Raw genomic sequence first — 13,243 nt, 5'->3', positions numbered from 1 at the left:
AACAGTGGGCTTCGTTCCAGCTGATCGGTGGGGGTCTCGAACATCGGATCCTCGCAGATCCGCTATTGATGGCTTATCCTGAGAATAGGTCATCAATAGCAATAAGTGACAAACCCCTTTAAGAAACGTGTTTCCTCAGTGACGATGTAAGATCTTTACACACAAGACCATGTTGGCTCCTTTCAGATGGTGTTTTTATCTCCGCCGCCTTCCATACCGAAAATGGCATTGAGACGGAGCCCTGGGGGGAACCGTAGGGCGGGAGAAATGAAGACCGCCTTGATCTCCGTTTCATAAGGTTTCCGTCCCGGTCAAGTCTTTTTAGCTGGACAGAAAAGTGTCCAATTCTTCATTTACACGTCACGACTGTCGGCTAAACGATCGGCACGAGCGGGTGACGTCACCGCCAGATGTTAGCGCTCACCCAGATCAACGCTCACTTCTCATTCTATATGAAGCCCTGAGCTGGGAGCCTTTACACGCAGCAAGAAGTGAGCGAACCAGCGATGCTGGTGGGTGAAAGTTGACGAATAGTAAACGATGGCTTTGTATTTAGACGTAACGAAGATCGTGCAATAATCGTCCCGTGTAAATGGCGCTTAAGACAATTCTATTATAGTCATCTAAAAAGAGTCACAGGCGAAAACCTCGTAAAACGAAGACCAAAGTGCTCTACGGTTCACAAACTGAAGGCAGAGGTTCCATCCACGCCTGCCTACAACCTCTAGGCCATCATATATAACCCATAGAAGTCTATAGCACCCTGCTGTACGCCTGAGATTTCATACTAAGGCAAAAGGATTCTTGGCTGCTCTATCGGGTGCTATGGAGGGTAAGCAGGGAATCTCTTCATATGGCTCCATACAGCACTACATAGCGAGACTTGTTCACCTAGGGCAGAGGCACATAACTCGGTGCTCCTACAAAGACTCAGTGCGCCTACAGGGACTCGGGGCGCCTACAGGGACTCAGGGCGCCTACAGGGACTCAGTGCTCCTACAGGGACTCGGGGCTCCTACAGGGACTCGGGGCGCCTACAGGGACTCGGGGCTCCTACAGGGACTCGGGGCGCCTACAGGGACGCGATGCGCCTACAGGGACGCAGTGCTTCTACAAGCACTCGGGGCGCCTACAGGGACTCGGGGCGCCTACAGGGACTCGGGGCGCCCACAGGGACTCGGGGCGCCCACAAGGACTCGGGGCGCCCACAAGGACTCGGGGCGCCCACAAGGACTCGGGGCGCCCACAAGGACTCGGGGCGCCTACAGGGACTTGGTGTGCCTACAGGGACTCGATGCGCCTACAGTATGTACACCGCTCTGCCCTGTTCTGGGTTGTTCATGTATAATTAAAAGGGCTTGAGGTTTTTTCCTTATACATTCCTTAAAGCCTTGACCACTTTGGGCTCTGAAGACATAAAGAATCCTGCAATCCCCCAAGTCCTCCATATATGGTGGGGGAAGCTGCCCCAGTAAATACATGTCACACGTGTTAGAATCATCCGTCTTATTGGGTGGTTAACCCCCTCCCTCCCAGACAAAAGACATCAGGTAAGTACACACACAAAGAGACATGACTGTTTACTTCACAAAAACACATTAGGGTGAGGGGTTCTTCTGATATGGGTTTTTTTGTTCTTTTTTTTTTTTTTTCAGCAGCACAATAAAAAAACACGGAAAACAACAAACAAAAACAAATAAAGACGACACGCTTTTTTTTAAACCGAGAATTCAGATTTTTTTCTTCTCTTTTTCACGGTTTCTGCTGTAATTTTTTTCACATTTTTGTAACATGCAAGCAGTTTTTTTTTCAGAATTTTTTTCATTTTTTTATATTTTTCAACCTTAAAACAACTGTTTTTTTTTTTTGTTTTTTTTTTTTGCAATTCACATTTTTTTTTTTCAACTGAGACTTTTTTTTAAACATCAAAAAATTTTCATACGGGAGGGAGGGAGTAAAAGGGAGGAGAGGAAGCGGAAGAATTCACATCCTTGTCTGCTGCTTTTAAGGATGTATTGCAGGCTCCTGTGGTGGGAGAGGGGTCACAGACCACGTCTCCACCGGAGACTGCCCCGAGAATGGGGAGGTTGGGTTTGGAAGGCTCGCTAGTGTCTCACTCTCTTCGAAGGTCAGCCATCTTTCCAAGGACCGTCTGATGGTAATTTGTGGAGTCAACTCTTCCTTGGATTGATTTACAGTCAAGACTTTTTACCCCGATTTCCCCCAAAATTCTCCATGTTTTGCGCTTTGGTATCTTGACTTTCTCAGGACGTCTCTTCTGTACTGGGAGGAATGGTTTCCATCTGTTCTTGGACAATACTGCATAAAGTCTATGTGAGACCGGAAACGTCTTAGGAGTTCCCACTTTTTGTGGCTGACTCTTCCATCCTGCCGTCACGGAGACATCCTTCGTAATACACTGACCCCCCTCCCGCCTGCCCCGGGCTCTGCCGCTCCCTCTCTGCGCGATCCCTCCTTAATACTCATTGCAATTTCAATTATCCTCGCGACCGGAGACGCTCATTAAAATGAAACAAACATGCAAATTTCAAGGCCGCTAACGGAGAGAGAAAAACATTTACAGCAAATCCAAAGACGAAAAAAGCCAATTAGACACCCAGAGATCCAAGGGCACAACACACACAATGGGACCAGAGACGTTCATACGATTATGGCTGCTGAGGGCGGCCATTTTGAATCCTGCTTCCTAACTGGACACTCTTATTGAACATGCTTCTGTGTTCTTCAAACGCATCCTAGTAAATACACATTCATCACTCTGTTCTCCAATAAGTCTATACTAAAGGAAGGAAAGGAACACGGCCGGCGCCGAGCACCCGATAGAAGACACTGGTAACGAACAAAAGAAATTCGAAAAGAAAAAAAAAAAAAAAGCAATAAAAATAGTAATTAAAAAAAGAAAAAAAATAATATATATAAGGCTTTGTAAGGAGAGGAACAAGATCAGTGATCTGCATATTAAAAAAATAAAATCAAATCCATATACCGCACACTAGAGGACATTAACTACCCCCCCGCTAGATCTAGAGGTCCCCTTTAACAAAAAAAAAAAAAATTCAGTTGCCACGATAGACATCAGACACATCCCCGATATCTGACTGAATTGCTCGTATCTTTAGACTTATATATAATTTCTTTTAATTTAAATCTCTATATATTTATTTATATGAAATACTTTGATATTAAAGCTGAAGGCAGGACGGACCACGTGTCACAGTGGTGTGTAAAAAACGGAACGAAAAAACAATGAAATCTGCATAGATACAGTAAAGTAACCCTCCTCGCCTCCTGGGGCAGCCATTTTAATTAGTGAACTAAGCTACTTGTGATGGCTGACGGGCGGGCGGCGGCGGCGGATGGCTGGCTACCCTCTAGCGGAAAAGAAAAAAAAAAAAAAAAGATTTCATTACATTTGAGACGTCAAACGTTTTGCCGAAGTGAGTTCAAAATGGCCGCCCCGGTTGGTTCTTGGCCGGAGCTGTTGATTCTTGCATGCACACGAGAGGCTGCCTGTCCCTTTCTCCTCTCCCCCTGGTGAAAAAGTTTATTTTTGCTTTTTTTTTAACGTTTTTTTTTCTTATAGTCGGGACAAAAAAGACTTGTAATATCCACAGAGACGGGCTTCGATTCATGCAAAGGCGACGGAGAGACGAACAGACAGAACGGAGGAAGAGCGCTGTGGGGCCATGTGTGCTGCTGACGTTTTGTACTGTCATCTCTGCACTGGAGTTTGTACCACTTTCGGCAGGGAATGAGGACGGTAATGGGAAAATATGTGCGGTGAAGTAGATTTAGCTCGTTTTATTTTTTGCCTCGTGTGATACCGTTAGGCCCCACTAGATGTCGCTGTGACATCCCGGCGTGCACAAACGCTTATGTAAAAAAAAAATGTCAAAAGTAAAAAAAATTCCCACAACACTCAAGTCCTGACCGACGCTCTGCAATCCTTTTTTTTCGGACACCGCGACAATGTCCAGAACAGCTGTGAGGTCAGAGTACTTTATTGCTGTATATCGAGATGAGTAGCGCCCTCGCGCTGCCTGTTCTGTTGGTGCTGCTCACAAGGCTGGCCGGAATACGCGCTAGTGGAGGAGGAACACGGTGGGACAAACTTTGGCTTAAAGTAATAGATTAATGATCGGATTGTGCAGACACTGTGGAGATCACTTCTTGTATATATATATCCAATGCCGCGGCCCGCCTGGACTGCTCAACTATTCTGACAGGTCCCAGGAAGTGAAAAAGTGCAACTTAAAATGACTTCCTCCTCCCAGAAGCCATACAGGATGGTTGCAAATACTGATTAATTTAGGTGCGAATCTTAAAAATGACCCGGATAGTCAGAGGACAAAAGGCGTTCTTATATAGAGAGACCTAAGGGGGAAGCAGACGAAGCCAATCTAATATACATAGATGATGACTTGTGGCTGCACAGGTCATAAGGCAATATGGGAGGGCGGTAGATGAAAAACCGGGATAGTCCAGGTACTAATGAAGGGCGAGCGGCGGAGCTCCTCGGATAAGTGAGGAGACGAGATGCGGCGATGCTTCCCCTGCCTATTGCTACAGCTGCAGAATACACAAGTACGCACGGTTCATAAGGAGCTCAGCCACACGGTGTCAGCATGCTACTCACGTAGTATCCAGCTTCTCCCCCTAGAGGACGCCGACTCTCAGAGATGGATGTGCGACTCCCAGCACCCCCCACACACTCACATCACCACCTGATCCATAAGACGGAAGAGATTTGAGCGCACACACAAGACAGACAAACACACTCAGCCACCAGTCAAGAGAAAAAGGACAATTTAAAGCGCCAGGTCGGACCCTCTGTCCACCCCACATGTTCAGGGGTCCCCGTAGAACATGTCCAGCAACGTCAAATACAAGTACGTTTTTTTTGTGGTTTTTTTGACAGACTGGATAAACGAAAAAAATAAAAATGACAAAAAATAAATAAACTAAAAAAAAAAAGGGAAACGGACACAGAGGAAGAAAAAGAAAACTGGGGAATTTTTGGCCCTTTTTTCGCCCCCAGCTCCCGTGGGTGACAGGTGAAGATTTGGCTTTAGGTTGACGTCAGTTAACACCGCTGAGGGGAGGGGTGGAGTGACTCCGTAATATGCGCCCCCCTCTCCCCGTAAGACTGAATTAGCTGATGGTAACCTAACTCCTGAGTGAAACCCACAGAGGCGAAAATGGGCAGCCGCACTCACAGCTTCCTGATCTGTGCGGAAAATTCCAATACTTGTCATGTATGTGATATTGTATCTCTTTTTTTTTGTTTCTTTTTTGTAATTCGCTATTTTCTTTATCTTTCCTTTTACTCTGCTTTGTGCATTTGTTTTTATTTCAGAATCCCAATGTCCCCCCGATAGAGGAGGCGAGAACGACACCCAGCACCACACAACAGATTATAATCATGATCTTCTTCTACATACCCAACGCCATCAGAAGCAGAAGGAAGGCCAGAGAACGTGGCCCGAGAAATGGTAGAGAGAGGCCAAGGGCGAGGAAGAGGGCAAAGGGAGAGGAGGCGAAGGAAGAGAGAGTTGGGAAAAGAGGGTGGGAAATGGAGGAGGGTAAAGGGGGAGGAGGAAGGACGCAAATGGGCAGAGGGTAGGAAAGGGTGAAGCGGCAAAAAGAGGAGTGTACATGGAGAGAGAGAAGGTTGGGAAAAGGAGGTGGAAAATAGAGGCGGGTAGAGGGAGAGGAGAGAGTAGGAAAGGGATAAGTGGCACAGAGAGAGAGAAGGTTGGGAAAGGGAGGGGGAAAATGGAGAAGGGTAAATGGAAAAGAGGAAAGTGAGAGAGGGTTCGAAAATAGAGGTGGGAAATGGGAGAGGGCGAAGGAAGAGAAGGAAGGGAATGGGTGAGATAGTTGGGAAAAGGTGGAAAATGGAAGCGGGTAAAGATAGAGGAGGAAGGGAAAGGAGGCGAAGGAAGAGAGGGTTGGGAAAAGGGGGTGGAAATGGAGGAGAGTAAAAGGAGAGGAGGAGAGGAAGGGGGAGAAAGTTAGAAAGGTGAGTTGGCAAAGAGAAGAGTATACATGGAGAAGAGGAAAGAGAGAGGAGGTTGGGAAAAGGAGGTGGAAAACGGAGGAAGGTAAATGGAAAAGAGGAAACGGAGAGAAGGTTCAGAAATGGAGGTGGAAAATAGGAAAGGGAGAAGAAAGAGAAGGAAGGGAATGGGTGAGAAGGTTAGGAAAACATTGTGGAAAATAAAAGATGGTAAATGGAGAGTAAAAAGGGGAAGGAAGGTGGAAAACAGAAGGGAGTAAAGATAGAGAAGGAAGGGGAAGAGAGGTGGAAAATGTAGGAGGAGGGTAGGGAGAAAGGAAATAAGAGAGGGTTGGGAAGGGGGTGATAAATGGGAGAAAGTAACAGAGAGGCAGAAGAGAAAGGATGGAAAGGATAAAGGAAGAGTAGGAGTGTGAAGAGGGAAAGGGAGAAAGGGTTGGGAAGGGAGGGTGGAAAATGAAAGAGGGTGAAGAGGAAGTAGGGTGGAGGTATAGATGGAGAGCAAAAAGAGAGGCAGGTAAAGAATAGGGTCAAAAGAGAAGGGGTGAAGGGAAGGGTTAAAGAAGGTAGAGGAAAAAGAAGAAAAGCAAAAGATAGCGGGGATGGGGGAGGGATAAAAACATAGGACAAGTAGGGAAAGTTAGAGGGATGGAAGGTGGAAGAGAGAGGGGAAGAAGGATGGGGTAAGGGATATGGATGAAGGGAAAGGAAAGAGAAAGACATTGGTTAGAAGGAGGGAAAATGGGAAAGCAGAAATAAAAGAGAGTTCCAAGAAAGGGTAAGGATGTGAAAAACAAGAGTAGAGATAGGGTGGAAGAAAGGCAGGATGAGAATATTGGGAGGGAAGAGACAGCGAGGAAAGAGATGAGACAACAGATATGATGAAGGGAGAGAAGAGAGAGAAGAAATTGTCAGCGGTGTTATAAGGACAGAGGCCAACAGAGCAGAGCTGTAATAAGTACATTATATCAGTCCACCCTGCAGTCCGCTCTGTATATTATACCCGTCAGCTGGTCCGTGTGTGCCCTCCTACCAGTCTGTCCAGCGGGTCCCTACAGGCCGGCTACTTACCCTTCGTGCTTTGCTCTGATATTTCACAGCTTTCTTGGTATCAGACACCGCTCGCTCCACATAGTCCACCGAGTGCTCCACATTATATTCAATGCGATCTATCATCTCCCCCTGGGAATCGAGAAACACCGACAAGTCATTTGGAGTCCACGATGCGCCTATAGTCCCCTCAGTGTGATCACGGGTCGACCCCAACCTCCCTCACCTGACTCTCCACCAGCATAGCCATGTCTACAAACATGTCGTGGAGCTCCCGGATGCTGGTCTCCAACTTGATGATCTCATTGTGTCGTGTCTCAATTTCGTTCAGAGCTTGTTTGGTCATCTGAGAGTCCATCTTGATCTGTAGGGAGAAGAAGGTTGCCCTACGTCAGACCTGGAGATAAAGTTGGTGTTGGATGTAGATACTTGTAGGGGGGTTTGCATGTTGTTCTGTGGGTCACGGATATAAAACTTTGCTTCCACTAATGGGGAAAGTTGAGCAGAAATGTTCACTGCCAACTATTCCTATGACCTAAGAAAGCCAACGCCAATCAGTGGAAATCTACTAGATTGTAAACCATTTATTTTTGTTTTCCATAGGCTTAAGGGCTTTTTAAAAACTGCTTGAGTTAAAAATTTTTTTATCTAACCTCCATTCTTTACACTGCAGGCTGCATACAGAGAACTACAGTATGTAGCCAAGTTCTCGAATTGTCTATAACAAGTTGTAGGCTCCACCTATATATTTGTATGGAACAATACATGGACAATGTGGCAAGAAACCCCCAACCACCCCCTCCCCCCATCCGTGTCAGTGTTCCCCATTACACACATCATCTGTGAATATGGCCAGTTTTCCGCTCTCCAACATGTCTTCCAGCTCCTCGTTGGTCGTGGTTCTGCCAGCTGCCGGGAGGAATTAAGAAAAAGCGTTAAAACTTCTAGCACAAACCCCCCTGGTCCGTTTCAGCCGGCGCCTTCATGCCCCCTGGGATACGTACTGATCTCCAGCTGTCTCTGGATGCGGTCCTTACAGCGGTCTCTGTATTTAGATTGCGTTGCGTTGTATTCTGTCATCACCTCCACAAATTTACGGGATAGAGTGGAATGCTGGGAAGGAGACAGGAGAGCGTGAGCGCCGCCGATCACTGAAACACGCCGGTTTTCACAATGATAGGCGTTGGTTTGTCAAACCTTTACACGGCCCATTTCTGGCGCTATGACCGACAAAATAATCGTTCATGCGTATGTTCGGCCCCCGCAGAGAACCAGCCCTGCTGGTAGCACAGACGAGCATTCAGCCAATCAGGAAGCGTTTGCTCATTTGTCGGCTGATCGGGTGCAGCTTCACATGGTCTGAAGATTGGGAAACAAGAGTTCGAACGGCAATCATGCCCTCCGGTTTCGGTATAAAATTTGCCTGGGACCGGAGGGGGAGGGGGGTATATTGTCGGCAGCTCTTCCTCCCTGCCGTCTTCTGATCTGCCATTTGCAGGTCCTGTTTTTGGCCGTCCAGGATGGCTAACGCAATCTTCAGACTACCTGATCCCTACGGCATATTGCTAGTGTAAGTCTACCAATGTACTATACCTGCTCTCTGGTTGGCCAGAGCTGCTCATGTGATTAGCACTGGCCAATCAGAAAGTAGTGCACAGTGCGCATTAGGTAGTTCAAACATTGCTGCAACCATCCTAGATGCTCAAAAACACGTCCCAAAACTGGTGAATCAGAGGGGCGGCAGAGAAGAACTACTATAGGTAATAAACCTCTCTTCCCCCCACCTGTCCCAGGACAGAATTTTATCTGGAAGACGGAGGGTCACTTTAAGAACGGCTTCACACGCCAAAAAAGTGGGCGAGGGTGTGCGTTGGGAGATGTGCAAATCTCGCACATATATGAACCCCATTCTTTTGAATGGAGTCATACACATGTTCTCACTGGGGCTGGCGGCAGCAGCGCAAGGTCTCCCATTGAAAAAATGGGAGAAACTCTGCCATCCTCCGCCACAACTGACCGCTGCGCTGGAGGATCCCCGAAGTGATGAGAGGCTGTTTGCACATGGAAACACCCCGCAATCGCAGGGAATTCACATGGCGAGGAGCGTGATGGGGGTGCGGGATTCACGGCACCATACTGCGCGCGCCAGTGTGAGGTTAGCCTAAGGTTACATTCACACATGGACCCGCCTCTTAACAATGGCAGAAAGCGGCGGCTGAGCCACGGTTCTCTGCCGCGGATCTGCACAAGCAGTTGCCCAGGATACTGGCATGCATCAGCCCTTTTTTCAATGGGGCTAATTCACATGTGGATTTCCTGACATGGATTGTGAAGTGACGTCACCTCTTTTTTTTTACCCATGCGTATTTTTAAATCCACATCCTACAGACTGCAGTGCGGACTCCCACTGATATGAATGGGGCATTTATTTATATGGATTTGGGCACAAATTGAATAGTGCAAGTCAAAATCCGCCATGTAAACAAGCCTGAAGAGCCAGCTATATACCTGATCTGGCCTGTGGATCAGTGTTTTCAGGATGTCCTCAGTATTGCACAGGTGATGTAATTATCATCAGTGCCTCAGACATTGCCACAGGGGTTCTTACCATAGGATATCCTGAAAACATGACCTGTTAGGGGTCCCTGAGGACTGGAGTTGGGGACCCCTGCTGTAGAGGGTCCTGTGATCAGCAATCAAAAGATAAGGGGCTGCCTGATCCACTCGGCAGAACTGAACCACAGCAGACTCCACTTACAACGCAAAAACTGAGTGCGTGACATAAAATTCTCGTCGACGGCGCCTCCTACCTGTGTTTTCCGGATTCGCAGGTCAGCGGAGGAGCGGTTCAGTCCCTCTTCCTGCTCGATGCTCTGCTCAATGGCTGTAAGGGAGGAGGGAGACAAAGTGAGACACGGCGCCGCTTCTGATAAATCTCTTGCACTGCACCAATGGAAAACCGACCTTTCAACTTGGAGCGCACTTTGTTGGCCGTTTTCTTGATGTCGGCTGTGAGATCCTCCAGTTCTTGCTTGGTTTCTGAAAGACAGAGACAAAGAGAAGGAAGAAGGTGAAACCTGCTACATCCTTCCAGCATTACATACCGCAGTCTACAACCTCCTAACAGACTCTGTGCTTCAATACCCTATCATTTCCAAGATCTCTGTTTGCAATCAGTGAATGGAAACATCTGTTTCCATCTAGAGGCCAAATCTGAAAGAGACCTAAAACATCTGACGGTTGAGGGTTCAGACCCCACCAACAGCGGCCCAGCAGCATGTGGGGTGATTGGGATTTAGGAACACCTTGGTTGTCTGCGGGGCTTCTGCAACTCCCATGAACTTTTATGAGAGTTATGGAAACAGCTGTACGTCCGGACCGCCACAGTCAGCTGCGCCGGGCTGGTCGGGGCTTGAACTCAAGAAAGATGCAAGTCGCAGAGGTGGGATGCCCCATCTATCGGGCTTTTATATCCCATGGAGATGTGAACCAAAATTAGTTCTGTACCGTCTTAGCCTGAAAAATCTATAACACTTGTATAAAAAGACAAGCGGATCTCTTATACCTGCCAGCTGTCAGCGCTGAGCGGCTCCTTCATCAGGAGAGGCACAAGCTATAAGGTATGTGATGTTACATGCAGACCTGGGACATGGGGGGGGGACATCATTAAGGAAAGCCCGAGCAGTAACAATGGGTTCATCTGTAGCTGGAAGTAGGTGATGACTCCGGCTGGACTCTCACTGCCGAGCACGATATTGGGCAGAGAGCTGCGCCCTCTTGAACCTGCGATTGCTATGTACTATGGTAGACACTGCACTCCATGTAAAACGCGCGCCCCGTGAGTAAGATGCAACCGTATTGAAGACCCTATTGAAAACAATGGGCGAGTCTTTACAAGAAATCGTCCAGAAATAGGACGTGTGGCCATTTTTCTACCTGGGACCGTCGCTCCGCTGGTATGAATATACGGACTGAAATAAACACTTTTCAGGCACGAGTTCCGCCCATATCGCTAGCGGATGGAATTCAAGCGTGAAAATGGGTGTGAATCCAGCCTCTGGTCGCTCTCAAAACGCTGCATCCAAATTTGTGGCATTTTACTGCCATTTCGAGCCACATTTTTGAACGCATGTAGCAGCGATTGCCAGCATTTTTTAACGCACCCCATCATTGTGATGGGTGATAGGGCGCATTAAAAAAGTGCTAACACACGTGAAAATAGAGCAGACAGCACTCGAAAATTGTTTGAGCGCAGGTCTACGAAGCCCTGTTAAATGAATGGGAGCGTTGTACCGCGGTTAGCGCGGCGTGCTGCTCTTGGTAAGAAGCGGGCTGTGTGAGAGCGGCCTCAGGAGGGTCCCTGTCATGAGTCATACATCTGGGGGGCGAGTCCTTCTGCTAACCTTTTATGGACAGCAATTTATCATTTTTTTAATTTTTTCATCCGCACTTTCAAAAAACCTTAATTTTTTTTAGCAACACGTCTGAGGGCTTGTTTTTTTGGGGCACAATTTGCATTTTTCAATGGTACCGTTTAATATCATGTATAATGTACCGAAAAACTTAAAAAAAATCTAAATGGGAGCAAGTACAAAAAGAAAGCAATTGCAGCTTTTTTGGCGGGAAGGGGTGTGTCCCCTCGGGGGTCTCGTACTTACAGGGTACATGGTGCAATGGTAAGGAATAACATATCTTAATAAAACCCTACATCCTGTCGCCATCTTCTCCCCCCTCAGCTTTCTTATATGAGGGTTGTGTGAGGACTTGTTTTTTACAGGACGTTCTGTAATTTTTATTGGTACCATTTGGAGCAGCGTGATTTTTTGATCACTTTTTATTACATTTTATTTTGGCACGGAGCGACAAACCCCCCACAATTCTGGTACACGGCATTTTTTTTCTGATGGCGTTCACTGTGCGGGATAAGATACAGATGTAATCATATTAAAAAACTTGATTTCACTTACCATTTTGGTCCCCATAGCCGGCTTTAACTATTGATAGTTTGATCACTTATACAGTACACTGCAATACTTCAGTATTACGGTATATTGTATGTATTTCTGCAGGCATTCTACTAAGATGTGCCACAAACACAGTTAAATAGCCAAAACTAAATGGCAGTCCTGCGACCCCTCACATGGGCTGCCGTGACACCCGAACAGCATCTCGCTATTTCATTGCAGGGTGCCCATTTGGAAGACTATGGGAGCTTTCTCCTTCTGTCAGCCACTATCAAAAGTGGCATTGAAATGGTTAATGGCTGGGATCGGAGTAAGCTCTGATCACAGCTGTTGTAGCCAGATGTCAGACAACCGCCTGCGGCTAATCCACCCATCTGTGGCAACCAATGAATGCACAACCTTGTTAAATACCAGGATAAAATCTTCAGAGCCATTCCCAGACCTTAAGCCGCTGCAGGACAATGCCGGGCCTCATGTGGGAATTCCTGGATGGTGACGGCAATGATGCCATTGACTGGCCTTCCCGTTTACCAGACCCGAATCCAAGGAAGAACATCTTGGAGTAGTCCAGGATCTTCCTGGGACGAGATCCCCTAGGACACCATCTGCCAGGAGCATGCCCGGATGTTGCCAGGAGGGCATATAGGCATGTGGGGGCCGTACACACTACTGAGTTACATTATGAGTTCCTGTGATGGGGATCCGGCCCTCCATTGGTTGACGATTTTGGTTTCCATTTGCGGATGCGCCATTGTGTTCTCAATAAATGACACCATTTATATCAGTAAAGATTTCCAACTTGAATCTTCCATCCGCAGAGAGCCGATGTGTGATCTAAGTGTTCCTTCGTCGGGGACAAGAAGCAGGGACTACAGTCCAGGATGACTATAATAATGAAGAGGCTGGATACCCGGCGGGGAAGCATTACTCCGGATCAGTGCGCCAGATCTGAAGGTCTTAATACTACAAGGTCATTTTAAGAACAACGGAGAGGAACGTCTGGGAGCTCAAACTGAGAAGAACTTTCCAGTCATTAACACAAGAATTGAACTGAAGATCCGGATTTATGAGTCATTTGGCTCGTCACACCATCAGTGACCCCAGATCTGTGATTTCCTAAGTCATCACCTTTCCCATGTAGAGCCCCATTGTTGTTGGCTTCCGTTATGACGTATCCCCGCACGGACTG

General features: G+C 47.2%; 1 protein-coding gene across 1 annotated transcript in view; it reads right to left on the bottom strand.

Moving 5' to 3' along the window:
* Nucleotides 1-1,584: 1,584 nt before the first annotated feature.
* LOC136577174 (syntaxin-1B) overlaps nt 1,585-13,243 on the bottom strand; it is an 87,751-nt gene continuing 76,092 nt past the window's right edge. The window contains exons 4-10 of the mRNA XM_066576961.1: nt 10,055-10,129; nt 9,901-9,974; nt 8,095-8,203; nt 7,926-7,999; nt 7,317-7,454; nt 7,112-7,222; nt 1,585-5,454 (exon numbers count right to left, since the gene is read on the bottom strand). Of these exons, the coding sequence (XP_066433058.1) occupies nt 5,374-5,454; nt 7,112-7,222; nt 7,317-7,454; nt 7,926-7,999; nt 8,095-8,203; nt 9,901-9,974; nt 10,055-10,129 (662 nt within the window). The 3' untranslated portion in view covers nt 1,585-5,373. The remainder of the gene's footprint in view (nt 5,455-7,111; nt 7,223-7,316; nt 7,455-7,925; nt 8,000-8,094; nt 8,204-9,900; nt 9,975-10,054; nt 10,130-13,243) is intronic.

This window comes from Eleutherodactylus coqui, chromosome 8 (genome assembly GCF_035609145.1).
Source record: "Eleutherodactylus coqui strain aEleCoq1 chromosome 8, aEleCoq1.hap1, whole genome shotgun sequence".
NCBI lineage: Eukaryota > Metazoa > Chordata > Amphibia > Anura > Eleutherodactylidae > Eleutherodactylus > Eleutherodactylus coqui.
The sequence above is the reverse complement of the archived record's forward strand: the minus strand, read 5'-3'. Positions and strand labels throughout refer to the sequence as shown.